Source organism: Brachyhypopomus gauderio, chromosome 17 (assembly GCF_052324685.1).
Source record: "Brachyhypopomus gauderio isolate BG-103 chromosome 17, BGAUD_0.2, whole genome shotgun sequence".
Lineage (NCBI taxonomy): Eukaryota > Metazoa > Chordata > Actinopteri > Gymnotiformes > Hypopomidae > Brachyhypopomus > Brachyhypopomus gauderio.
In genome coordinates, this window is record NC_135227.1 from 15,996,666 (window position 1) to 16,009,941 (window position 13,276).

General features: G+C 42.5%; 2 protein-coding genes across 5 annotated transcripts in view; one reads left to right on the top strand and one right to left on the bottom strand.

The window, feature by feature from the left end:
* slc25a21 (solute carrier family 25 member 21) overlaps window positions 1-1,572 on the top strand; it is a 79,643-nt gene extending 78,071 nt beyond the window's left edge. For 2 of the 4 annotated variants that reach the window (XM_076978407.1, XM_076978406.1), the window contains exon 11: window positions 6-1,571. In XM_076978407.1, the coding sequence (XP_076834522.1) occupies window positions 6-67 (62 nt within the window). In that variant the 3' untranslated portion in view covers window positions 68-1,571. Of the gene's footprint in view, window positions 1-5 lie in introns of all 4 variants that reach the window. The other 2 variants (XR_013121862.1, XR_013121861.1) reach the window with 2 other exon arrangements.
* Window positions 1,573-5,089: 3,517 nt separating this feature from the next.
* Window positions 5,090-13,276, bottom strand: pax9 (paired box 9). Its single transcript, XM_076978405.1, has 4 exons — window positions 13,050-13,276; window positions 11,842-12,474; window positions 9,705-9,844; window positions 5,090-6,040 (listed from the first exon to the last, which is right to left on the bottom strand). The coding sequence occupies exons 1-4, from the start codon at window positions 13,051-13,053 to the stop codon at window positions 5,786-5,788; spliced, it is 1,032 nt and encodes a 343-aa protein (XP_076834520.1). The 5' UTR covers window positions 13,054-13,276; the 3' UTR covers window positions 5,090-5,785.

A 13,276-nucleotide genomic window follows, 5' to 3' on the forward strand; every position in this document is an offset into this window, starting at 1 on the left:
TGCAGGAGGTGCAGTCATGTTGCTGGTGTACGAGTACGTCTCCGCCTGGCTGCAGCGCAACTGGTGATGAGATTCACCCCATGACAGCAGTGTACCATCCCTCTCCGCCCGGGCCTGACCCCATCCAGCACGGTTCAGCCTGCTCCACCCACGCCACCACCTTTCACACTCACACCACCATCATATTTCAAAGTGCAACAGCTTATCGGCAACTGTGCACCAGACTTCGGCTCCGCCCTCGTGCATCACCACGGCAATATTCTTTCTGCATGGTAACCACACGTCATTTACCAATAACAGCACTGCACTCCGTTTTTTTCCCTGAATCAGGTGGGAGATAATTACTGGAAAGTTCTCATTATATATTCTTACCCAAGAGGTGAGGATGTCAGATAGGGAAGGGGTAGTTGGTTACGTGCCAGCACGGCTAATTCACCCATAGCACAACCGCAGCCGTGCTGTCCACCCACGCTAACGGACTGCAGTCACCCGGACCGCCGCTCGCCAGCAGGAAAACAGGAACTGTTTCAGTTTTCTTCGTACCAAGTACAACACGTTTAACTGTTTCTGACAGGGAAAGCCACGTCTGCGCCAATGGAAAGGAGTCGGAGAAGCTGAACCCCAGAAGTCAGTCAGTGAAGATGGGAGTGTGGAGGAACACCTCGTGGTCAGGGGGTCAGCGCAGGGTTGAGGGGTTGATGGAGGCTGCTCACAAACCATCACGGCTGACTTTTCTTGTGACGTGTAAATGAGGCAAAAAGTAATTTGTACTGCTTTTAGACATGCTTGTACGTTGAGAGAGCTCTGGGCAAATTTCTGAGTGCTTTACTACGAAGAAATAAATGTTTTTTATAGAGAATAGATAACCGTCGACGAGTTCATTCCTTTCGCATTGGGCTTCTTCAGTGATATCGGTGTCACAATATTTCTTTGTAAAATAATATTAAATTTTTTTTTTGATTGATGCACCAAATACTTTTTCTGTGCTAAAATTACTGAAGTCCTTTAGATCAACATTATAATGATCTACCTGCAAATGATAGATGAGTTTTATCTCAACGTAGCAGGTAGTTAAGCAGTAGGGAAGACGGGGCCTTGTACATTTCATAAAGATCAAGTCAGCCTTAGAACCAGTGATTATTGCATGTTTACATGTACCGTATTGTTTAAAGATCATTAGAAATCAAGTCTTAAAAAATACTGATTTTAATTCCATTTTTTAACAGTTGGTATTTAATAAACAGTAAATGCGAAAAGGGCCAAGCCAAAGATGTAAAAAAAATGGCACTTGATTTAACAACTATAATGATGGTCCTCATTTTCTTTAGTACACGGGACTGGAGTTCAAATCCCATCTGAGTAAATGTTCTGTGCTATAACAGTACGAATCCTTGGACAAGACTACATTTGCTTACCTCTGTAATTTGCTTCAAAGTTTAAGTCGTTCTGGATAAAAGTGTCTGGAAAATGCTTAAAATGTTCATAAACATCCTGTCACTGATTTGGTCAGAATACACTCATAAACAACATATCAATGAAAATAAAAAGAAAGAACATTTTGAAAACATACAATGCTTTTGTGTTATATGAAGCCATCTTTAGCATGCTGATTTGCTCTTAAAATGTTTTGGCTTTAAACCCGATGGATTGTAAATAATGTCTGTTTCATGATGGAGCTGTAGGGGTGAATCTCGAGCTGATTTTGTCTGTTTGGCTTTTTCATGTCCTCGTCTTCATGGTGAAGCCCTTTGGATGCCTGTCAGCCATCGCAGCTGCCTGAGCTCACGACGAGCTGTCCATCAACTCCTCGAACCTGCCGGGCGACGCTGCAGAACTCAGCACGAGTTAAAATAACAAAACCAAGAAATACAAATATGTGAACAAGGCACGGCGGCTGCATAATGCTCTCACCCTTAACCGTGTTCTCACTTAGCTGCGCACACACATTTTTGTTCAGAAATAAGACTTTCGTCATTAACCCTAAACTCGACCTTTTTAAAGGATCGTATTAAGGAGTATATTCACAACACAGTGCAGTTCATGTCATGTCTCCTGTCTTTTGTAAGAATTCAGTTTGCTGGCATGGACTTCATGCCTGTTTTAAAAATACCATCTTCCCTCGAGAGCTGCAATGGCTCCTGGGCATTGCGGCGCTGACATTCACGCCCTGTTGGTGAAGTGATTTATTAGCTGCTTTCTTTGCATCTTTTATTGTAGTATTGAGGAGGAATCCTTTAACAAAATGTATGTTGCCTGGACTTAGAAAAATCCCCTGCCTCTCTCGCTGCCTGGCACGTCTGTCAGTCGTACGTGTGTTCGTCCGCTTCATTATTCTGGCTGTCAGTTCGTCACTGTTTACACATCTGAGAGAGCCATACTGCCAAACAAGATGGCTGGATCAGTCTGCAGCCCCTAACAGGCAGTATATATTGGCAGCGACCTGTAGTTTGCATTTACTCCTCGTCATACCCCCCTCTCATAAATGGCCATGTTTCGTTTTTAGTCCTGTCGTAAAAAATGAGCCGCCGGTCCCTGTTAGAGAAGGAAAAAAATTAAGCAGAAACGTGAAGAGTGTTGAGGGCGTTCTCCATGTTGGTCCTGACCACCGAGACCGCTGCGGTTTGATGGACGGGCTTGGACAGTCACGCGCTGCACTCGTTGCTGGAATGCGGTGCTGTCGGTGTGCCGTGACGAGGTGTTTTCCGCATTCTGTTCCGTCGTGGCTCGTCAGTGTTACAGGCGAGTTTCTAGATGGCACCTTCCTCCCATTGTCCACGGGCCTTCCTCTTTCAGTGCCCTGAAACAATAGACACATCAACAGTATCTGAATTGCTAATTCACCTAAATGCCTGGTGTTATTCACCCCCCTCCCCTTCCTCCACCCACTTTGACTTCATCACACCGTATACTGGTGCTGGGGCTTTCTGCCCAGCGCACACCAGACGAGGAGTGTGAAATGGCAGAGCCTCTGTGTTTCTGCACGGCCTCCTACAGCCAGACTGCGAGTTTCACGAGTGGATCCACTCAGACTCGGTGACTCGAGCTCACCTGTGTGTGTTTAGAACATGCTGTTCTAATGCGCAAGAGAAAACAGTCTGCTTATGGTCAGTGGGCGTCCTAAATCAGGCTAGCACCTTCGCCGTGTTCCCCGGTACTGTGGCGTACCCTGTTCAGTGTTACCCTGCCCCGTGCTGCTGTCTTAAGCCTGATTGCATGCAGTCAGTTAAAGATAACCATGTGACATTTGACTTGGCTTTCCATAGGAATTAATTCTAAGCAGATGTGTGTGTGAGTGTGTGTACGGGGCTGTCTTGTTTCTCCGTGTTCTCTTTCAGCGGTGGCTTTGACATTGCCGTGGTTGTCACGGCCCGCTTTGCCCGGTTTTGCCCGGTTTTGAGTATTATGGCTCCGCAGGGAAATCAACTTTTTCCTGGGGGCACCCCCCCTCCCAAAAAAAGTCCACAGAGAATGAAGGGATGCTTTAAGCTAAGGGTTTCTCTTGCTCTGCCCCCTGTGTCTGCGCACACAGCCATGTGCTCTCATCTGCATCGGTAGTGTAGGTGAGAGAAATCCAGAATTAAGTCTCGTAAAGTTGCTGAACCCATGACATGAAGAATTGCTTCCTTCTGCAACACCAACACCTTTGACATCAGTGCCGTTAATTCTAGACGGCGTCACATAAAGACAGATGGGCCCCGTGTTCAATTTACACTGTACATACTAAACACGTGGGTCCTGTGTAGAGCACAACTTGTACGTTGAGTCCAAGCAGGTGTAGCGTCAACGTCTGTGTCAGTGCGCACGCACAAATGCCATTCAAAGCTTCTCTTTTGAATAGAATGGGCTGGCAGGAATGTATGCGGCGGGCAGTAATGCAGCTTTACATGTGCCACTTCTCCCGGCGGTGCATGTGTGGTCAAAACAGCACTGGGACTCCGGAGCAACGGTCCGTGACCGCCATGCCAGGACACGAGCGCTTTCCAAGTCAAATGAGCACTAGTGCCAGGTCAGCTGTTCCCCCCGCAACATGTGGGGAATGTATATGTTGTAACACCAAAGCAGTCAGCAGTATGATGTGTAGGACAAAACTACACAATAATAATTATTAAAATAATAATGTTTGTTTCTTTTTTAAATAATGCTTTTGTATTTCAGGTGCTCTTGAAATGCACGGAGTTACGATGTCTGCTGGGCTTCCGCATTCCTCATCAGGACCGCGTGTTGTATCGGCCACGCCCAGGTCAGGTGGGTTTAAAGCTGACCACTGTCCATTAGCTCTGCGTTTGGACAAAGCAGCTCAGAAACGAAAACCGAAAGTTTTCAAGTGATTTGAAGAGTGAAATGTGTGTGCTTGTGTTTAGAGTATACATTCTCCCTACTCTCAAGCTAAAATGGACCTCTAAACCCTGTGATTTATTATATGTAAAACGACAGTGGATTAGTACACACAAAAGCCAATCACTATGATGCTGTGCAACAGATTCATCAAATAAACGCTTCATGTTTTCTTTTTCTTTTTTTTTAACTGCACAACATGAATAGAGCATGCAGGTGTGTGGGTGTCTTATAAAGGACGTCAGGGAGAGACATGAAACAGAAAGATGCATTGTTTAGTTTGTTTAAAGTTGTAAAACCAGAAACCTTCGGTCCAGTTCAAATCCTCACAGCCTGGTGTGCTAATCTGCGTGATCCTTTAAGGTTTTAAAATAAGGGCCTAGTTCAACATATCTGCCAAATATCTGGAACGAATCGGGGACAGCAGGGATGACACTTTGCTCCTTTGATATTACTACACCCAGAAGTGAGGCCATCACACTTGTGCTTTCATATAGAATCAGTGTCCTGCAACATCTGAAGTATTTGTCGACAACTTAATTTGCTTAGTGATTATCTACAAACCCTGGTCTCATTAAAAACAGAAATACACACATTTGGTTCAGTTAAATGTCATGGCTAGTATTACTAATATTGTATTAAAATCTATGTAAATCTTTTTTATTATTATCATCATTATTTTTGTTATTATTATTATTATTATTGTATTTGGTGATGGAAGGGATTTAGGGAAAAGAATCCATGAATTGAGGTGTGTCATTTCTCTCCTTTAATAAGATACATTCAATTTCATTGTGCAATATTTAGACGTTCAGCTTCACTGCTCATTAATGTAGTGTGGATGAATTCTGTTCGCACTGTTCTACACTGGCTCCGTTTGCATTCTTCTGTGCTAATAGCACAGCTTTCAGCGTACCTTATTGTCTAATAAATAAATGTAACAACTTCTCCCAAAAACTCAAGAATATATTATAAGAGAAGTGAAATTTGGCATTCTAAAAAATGTTTTTTCTTTTTTTTTATCAAAACATGACATAAAAACAAAGAAAGACATCTGCACTTTATCTGTGTATAACATCCTGAAACACTTAAATGAAAACTGGCTGTTTCTTTTACACAATGCTTATTCAGTTAGTACTATTTGACCCATTAAAAAAACAAATTATTCACAGAAAGGACCACTGAACTTGAACTAGCAAAGACGCATCTGAGAAAGGTCCAGCGCTCTCGACCTCAGTGGCCTGTGCGCCCGACACTGCGCCATCGCGTGTGACGGCGTCCGTCTGCGCGGTGCGGCCAGAGCCGTGTGGCCGCGCGCGCTCCTCGCCCCTCTCGCTCACTGGTCTCGCGGGACGATTCGTTCAGAAATACACCGAGGAGCTGGCGTTAGTCCATCCGCTTTTGGAAAGAAGAGCGTAGTCTTCCTCTCCCCGGGACGTGTGCTCACGGATCACAGAGCGGAGGCCATGACGGGGTGGCCCAACTCTCGAGCGGCCGCCATGCCTTTGAAGGCCATCGGGGCAGCGAAGTCACAGTTGCGGGGAGAGAGAGCATTGCCACTGTGCGGCTGCCATGTGGGGCCGGTCACATAGGCCGACGTGGTGGCGCTGTACCCCATGTAAGGCGACACTTGGGTGGGTGGATGGTATTGATGGATGCTGGGAGCTGTGACATAGCTGCTCACTGTGGGCAAGCCATTCGGCGTCTGTGGGGGCGGAAAGAGGCGGGATGAGTTGCCAGCAAAACTAACTGATAAGTCAACTGAACCACAAAAGGTAGTGAGAGATAAGACACTATAATACTCATAAGACAGGGCATAGTGAAAGAGTCAGTGGGGGGGGGGGGGGGGGGGGGGGTATAGGCTGTATGATTAAACTAGCCTGTGAATAGAATTTTCTGGAAGGGATGATGAAAGGCATACGAGGTGTCATGGAAACTAACAGAGTTGTAGAGGGAGGCACAAAGGAAACAGAAAATGTCGGTACGACTTTGGCAGAGAGAGACACTGTAGGGATTTATCAAACGTCTTTAACATAAAAGGAAGAAATTCGGAGGCTGGGTGGTCCCTGACTACTGAAAATCTTTTTCACAGATAAATATTCTTTAGTCCGTTGTCCATTGTAACTGTCAACCCCCCTGGCTGTGGGTTTTGCTTTTTCACCTGCCCATAGCGCTCAGTGACAGATGACTGTGATAAGACTTTTTTTTAAACATCTGGATTTATCTGTACATTTGTTAAATGTGACTCTTTGATAGGTCCAACTTTATTCCTTCAAGTAAAAGATTATCCTGTCACACAACCCACATACGCAAAACGTGCTATCAGATACTTGATATTGTATCTCGTCATAACGCACCGGCATCAAGGACAATAAACAAGTAACTTAAATAATGGCGCGAGCTTTTCACTATTTTCATACCCTTTTTATAAACACTGCTGAATTAGAAAATGTCGTGCGCGCGCGTGCGTGTGTGTGTGTGTATGTGTATAATTTAGGTCATACAATAAATTTTAAAAAATATTCTCACGATCTGTCTATTAAATGAACTATGTATATATTTTATAATCTTTTTTTAAGTATCCTCTCTCCGGTAATAAACTCAGCTGGCAGCGAAACAGGAACCGACTGAGTTCGAAAGATAGGAATAAAAATAAATACACAACTATTAATAATAAAACAGCATAATCCCTTTTTTCGGAATGCCCGTAATTTCGTTGTAATACTGTGCCTATATTTTTGTTTTCTGTGTAATTCCACTGTAATCCTTTTGATAAAGGCCTAAGTTTTAAGAACTTGCTATTGGCCCATCCATTGATCTTATTAAACATAACGAACTATCTCTTCAGCTTGACTTCATATCAACGGTAAATTTTGAGCAACCCAACCTTAAAATGTAGTGCGCGCGTGAGAGTTGATGAAGGAGTGACTTGAAGATGGTAATATTTGTCAAACCTGAACTGTGTTCACTGGGCAGAATGGTGCTTTTCCAACTCTTGTTCGAGTATGCGAAATTATTCGTGAGATTAGAATTGTTTGAATTATCATAGGATTGCGTGTCACCTGGGACTTCAAGTTCATAAATTATCATCTGAATCCTTTCATGAGAAAACTGGAGTCTAATACCCATTCAGATTAATTACGAATTTATACAACTTCAAACATATTATCAGTTAAATTACTTCGATTGCTTTATGATTTCATAGTTGCACTACTTTGTAATGATTTCATATGTTCTCTGACAGATATAATTAACTGAATTACACTGCTGTCTGCAGCTAAATTCTTAAGCAACTAGGCTGATTCGCATTATCTGATCATTTATTTCTCGAATGACCCAACAGCGTTCAGAGCTAGCGCCGATTTTGAACATTTCATAACATTGCTATATACGCAGTGAATAAACATTGAACCTTGGAAACAGACTGTGAATAGTTATAATGCGCGTCTAGGCGATGCTTGTGCACTAGTAATAAAGATTTATTTCGTCGTATTCCACGAGACATAAACCTCTATGCCCTATAATAAACGATTAATCAATCGGCTAGTGAGGTTCCAGCGAAGCGAAATGGATAATTCGATCGCCTCCCCTTAGTACACATCATCCAGTCTGTCTGTCTCTCTCTCTCTCTCTCTTTCTCTACCTCTTTTGTGCATCCACGACGCGTTGTCGTGCGTGGAAATATACTTGTACACAATCATACTTATATGGGCAAAGATTTGGCACTGATATGTCACGATACATGCTGCTTTTGATGTAGTCAGTATCAGCTCAAGAAAACACCATGTTATTTTCAGTCCTGTTCTGGGATTTAAATTTGTGCAAATGAAGTAAATGTTAAAGTGGTTTAAGACATGAATATTTAGTTTCGTAGACGGCGATTAAGTTTTAATTCCGTTCAAATTGATACTTTCTAGGTAAAACAATAATCAAAATCATAGAAAATGTCCATGACCAATTGCCAACAATTTGGTTACCTTCTAATGTTTAATTAAAGCATTAATATGTTAGCCTTGCGACAAAAACGCCACCATGGCCTCCTCACACTGATCAAACAAAACGTTGTATCACAATGTCAGGCCTATTTCAATGTGTTACATCACGAAATTAGTTCTGTCAAGACCATCATTTTTCTAGCACTGTCAGTTAGCTCATTTTCAAAATACGTGTATAATTTTAAGGTTCTATTTTAACCTATTTTAAGATTGCAGTTTTTAGTCTGTGTAAATATAGGCCCTTGAGGATAACTTTCGGCATTTTTATAAAAATCTAGATGTTTACGCATTTATTGCAGTTTACAATTAAAATATAACACACTAACTTGTTTTGTAATCAGTGCCCTTCTTGCTAAAGGTGTGACGCACAGCTTTTAAACTTTCTTCTTCAGAACTCTATAACCTAGATACATTTTCGATTGTATGGCCTACACTATTTGAATATTTACTTTTTTGGATATGCAATATGCACAGATAATTCTTCTGAATAATGTGGTCTTTATAAAGCAGAAAAGGTATAACATGATTAAATTGTCTAAACGATTTTTAAATGCATTTGACCTATGACCTAGGGGTCATTTCATCGATATGTTGTTGTGGTAAAGTAAATGATTAATGACATAGTACATGCATATACTTAATACATACATGTGCGTATATAGGTGTGCTTGTTATGAGTTTGGACCGTCTCGTTAGATTGACCCATTTGTATCATCACAACCAAACAACACATGGCAACTATGAATCTGTGTATATGTTAACTCGGTTTAATTTCAGAAGTGCAGTAATGGGACAGCTCAGCCCCTTGCCGCGTGTCCGCGTGCGAAGCTGATAGCCTGATTTCATTTACAAAGCAACATGAATCTATGAAAAGAGTGAAACTTTGCACACAACGACTTTAAGCATCGAGCTAAGCATTAATTAACTAGTAATATTACTACTACTTTAACACAAATAAAAATAATAATAATAATAATAATAATAATAATAATAATAATAATAATAATAATAATAATAGGTTAATCATTAACAACAGACCAAAAATAAAAACGAAATGTAAGCCTAAAGCCATTATCCCTAGTTCCTGTGACCCTAACATGGGGACAGTCCCAATGGACGTATCTGCGCCAGAGAAGTGCTCACATGCTATCGCGTGTACACACACACACACACACACACACACACACACACACACACACACACACACACACACACACACACACCGCATGTTGTCAGTTGCCATAAACATTTACTTGAATAACTACATGAATATTGACCGAATGAATAGCTTCTAACAATATCTTTCTTTCATTGTCCTTTCAGCAGGGTTATTTCTTATTTCTCTTTGACTGTATAGGAGATGATCTCTTTTACCTGTGAGTATTTTGCGTCAGCTTCTAAGTGAGTCTTATCCACGCCATTGACTAGTGGAGAGCTCGCTGACGAGAAATTAGTCCTGCTAACAGCGCTCCATTCCTCTAGTTTGGCGCTGGAAAAACACGGACTGTCACTAACTGGGGGCAAAACAGAGACAGGGAAGATGGAAGTCAGAGAGCACAATTGTGGGTTCAGCAGTGCTACAGCACAATATCTTATTCGATGCTATTCTGCCAGCAGTATTTCCGCACTCTGTAGGCCTCTGAAGTGCCGAACAGCTTCTGGTATGTCTTTCAGATTACAGGTCCGTCGATCTGATACATGCATTTAATTTTTTTCTGCCTTAAACACAAAACAATTTATAATGCTGTTTTATATTTAATCCTTTACACAGTCTTGATAAAACGGAATAAAAACGCCAGGCCATTCATTTGTGAAACGCATTGCTGAAATTCACTTCAGGACCTGAAAACTCTATGTGTGTGGTTCTCAGATCAAACCACGCTTAAAGCATAATGGAATACAAGACGATTCTTTCGTGGAACGACCACGAATTTACCAGCATCTTCCTGTGGGGGCAAATTAGATTAAGTAACCGTTTCCCCTTTGTTCCTGATGGATATTATATTATACACGGTTCCTAAAGTTTGAAATTGGAAATATAAGGCCACCAGGGCTGTAACTTGGGAGGGTTAGTGTATAATGGCGTTGTTTATTTATTTGTTTATTTATTGCGTCCTTGCTTACTCACGAAATCCACACTCTTACTTCGCTGCAGTTCACCGCTTTTTGCATTTGTGCTATTTGTGAGCGGGGCCTTGACAAGACTATAGGTTACCTGTGTTTAAATGGACAGATTAACCCGAAGTCTCCGCGCCTCTCCCCCTTCCTAAATTAACGCATAATGTCCGTTACAAATATTTTACTTTCATAAAAACGATGTTGCGATACAGCACTCGCAACATTATACGCGTCAGTGTACATTACACTTTATTAGAACGTTCAAAACCTACCGCAAACATGTGCAAATAATTTGGAATAGCATAAATTGTTTATGAAGTCTGCCTTGCGAACACATTCTTCGCTAACATTTTTATTCGATGCAAATGTCTACGTTCGAACGGGATGCTGTTATATCGCTTAGAGTGACTGAGGATAGTTTTAAATATGAACGGCCTACATTTCGGCCTTCGTGGAGACGGGTTTCTGCACTACATTGTAATACGGAATTCCGGCAGTGAATTTCAAAGGTCCTGATTTTAGGAACAAATCACTTGATTCCGTAAACTCTACGTGAATTAATCGAAGTTCGAATTCCGTCAAAACGTATTTAGTAGGCAGCTAGGCATTCGAAGGCCTGGTACACTTCTTTTCAACGACACCTTTCTTAGGGACGTTTGACCTGTGACATATCGGTAGCAATAGCTTCCCAAACAAGCTAAACATGGTTGACTATTAAAAAGTTGACTTAACCACAGTAAAAGCTCTCATAAGTAATCGAGTAGCACGATCCCAAAGAAATCTGACACTTGTGTTTTTATTATATAATGCGTGTCTTTCTGAAAGATCACAGCCTTCGAACCACTAGTAGGCAGACCCTTCCTTACTCACTCAGTATATCAACATCCGCCCTTAAATTATTGCTCCAAGCCCTTACCATTTGTTTAAATTAAAATACATGAATTAGCCTGCAGTGAAAAGAAGTAGGCCATGACTTCCGTGCAAATCCATGAGAATAATAATACAGCGGCTAATTTCTCAGTTTTACATATGATCTTACATTTTCAGGCGATCTCTTTACTACCCATGAATTATGGGGTAAATAAAATGTTTCAATATTACAATCTAAACAGTGTTGGTGTTCCTGTTCCTAAGAACACACGTGCTGTAGTCTATAAAGTTTAAAATCTGCTCTCCACACACCGAATTACAGGCTATCGAAAATCTCACACATGTAGCTACACACACATACAAACCAGTCTCAAAGAAAAGCATACACACACACACACACACACACACACACACACACACACACACACACACACACACAACAGTGCAAACTCACACTCACGCACCCCAAATTATCTGTCAGTAAAAGCCTGCTTCCATGACCAAAAGCTAAGAGTGTGCTTACTTTGCTGCTCCGTTATTGATCGGATGCCCAAAATATCTGTGACAGAATGCGAGGAGGGCCATATTCTGTGCATGGCCATATGTCCGGGAAGAGTGGGCATGCCAGGGGGCGTCGGCACCTTAGTCCCCGTCGCAGAGATCGGTGTCGGATAAGAGTATAAGTGGTTATACGGCAGTGTAGGCTGTGGCTGATGGTGAGAAGTCTGTTTGCTCGTCTCGTATTGGTTCTGCTGTGACAGATTCCCGATCTTGTTGCGGAGGATCCGGCTGATCGAGCTCACCGAAGGCAGATTAAATTTATCGCACACGCCGTCGGCGAGGAGCCTGTCCCTAATCTCCCAGGCGAAAATGCCGGGGTCCCGCTGTTTGTACGTCCTGATGTGCTTTACCACCGTAGGGGTCGTAACCCGTGGCTTGCTGCCACCGATGGCGCCGGGCAGAATAGAGCCGGTCTCGTTGTACCGGGCCAGGATCTTGCTCACGCAGCCGTGAGAGACCCGGAGCTGCCTGCTGATGTCGCACGGCCGGATGCCCAGCTGGGCCAGTTCTACAATCCTGAGGCGGATAGCGTTGGGTAGCGGTCTCCCGTTCACAAACACACCACCCAGCTGGTTCACCTCCCCAAAGGCTGGTTCTGTGATGAGGACGCACACAAAAACACAACAAAGGTACAACTGGTTAAAACGTTCGGGAAACAACGTGCGTTTGTTTAAACCGTCCCATGTTTTCGATGAGAAAAGTTTATTCACGAATCTTGATACACGGTGTCACTCAATAGCATGTTCGAGAAAGGCACAGGATTCACAAATTGTTCATTTCTTGTGTCAGTGCTCGAGTCCTTCCACCTCCAAGATTTTCGCATCATATCACAGTCATCTTTAAATAATTTCCATGTATTTTCTAGTATAATAAAGCCCATTTACCGAAGCGCTGTTTGAATATTCTGCAACATTATTCAAAAACAATACTACCGTCATTATAGCAAAATTGTATACTCGCACGGTTCAAACATTCACATACACGTATTGTAACCGTGTGAAACCACTAAAGTGGCGAAGTACGAATTCCTAACTAAGAACGAGAAAAACACGTTTAATGCAACAGCGGATCTATACAAGTCGTGCGATCAAAGTATCCATCTTAATACAATAATCTTTGGCGGATTGTTTATGGAGTTTCCGGCTTGAGGAGTAGAAAAAACACTCTTACCCATTGCGCGTAACACTCCGATGATAAAAGAAACTCCAGAGTGATGTCTTCAAAGCGGCTCCGAGGGCAGTTTAAACAGTTTCTATTACCCTGCAGTCAAAGCGAGGGAGAATCAGTCGTCTCTTGGGCAGATGCGATAGCGATTAGTTAGGAGGGAGGCGGTTTCTCGTTGTGTTTCCTGATGGAAGGGAGGACAGGCTTACATTTCATCCGCAGAAATCGTGGGA

Excerpts from the sequence above, each read along its gene's own strand:
- pax9 (XM_076978405.1), bottom strand. Across the intron at positions 9,845-11,841 it reads ATCAATAACGGAGCAGCAAA|TTAGTGACAGTCCGTGTTTT; the intron begins GTAAGCACACTC and ends TTTTGCCCCCAG. Across the intron at positions 6,041-9,704 it reads CTGACGCAAAATACTCACAG|ACGCCGAATGGCTTGCCCAC; the intron begins GTAAAAGAGATC and ends CCGCCCCCACAG.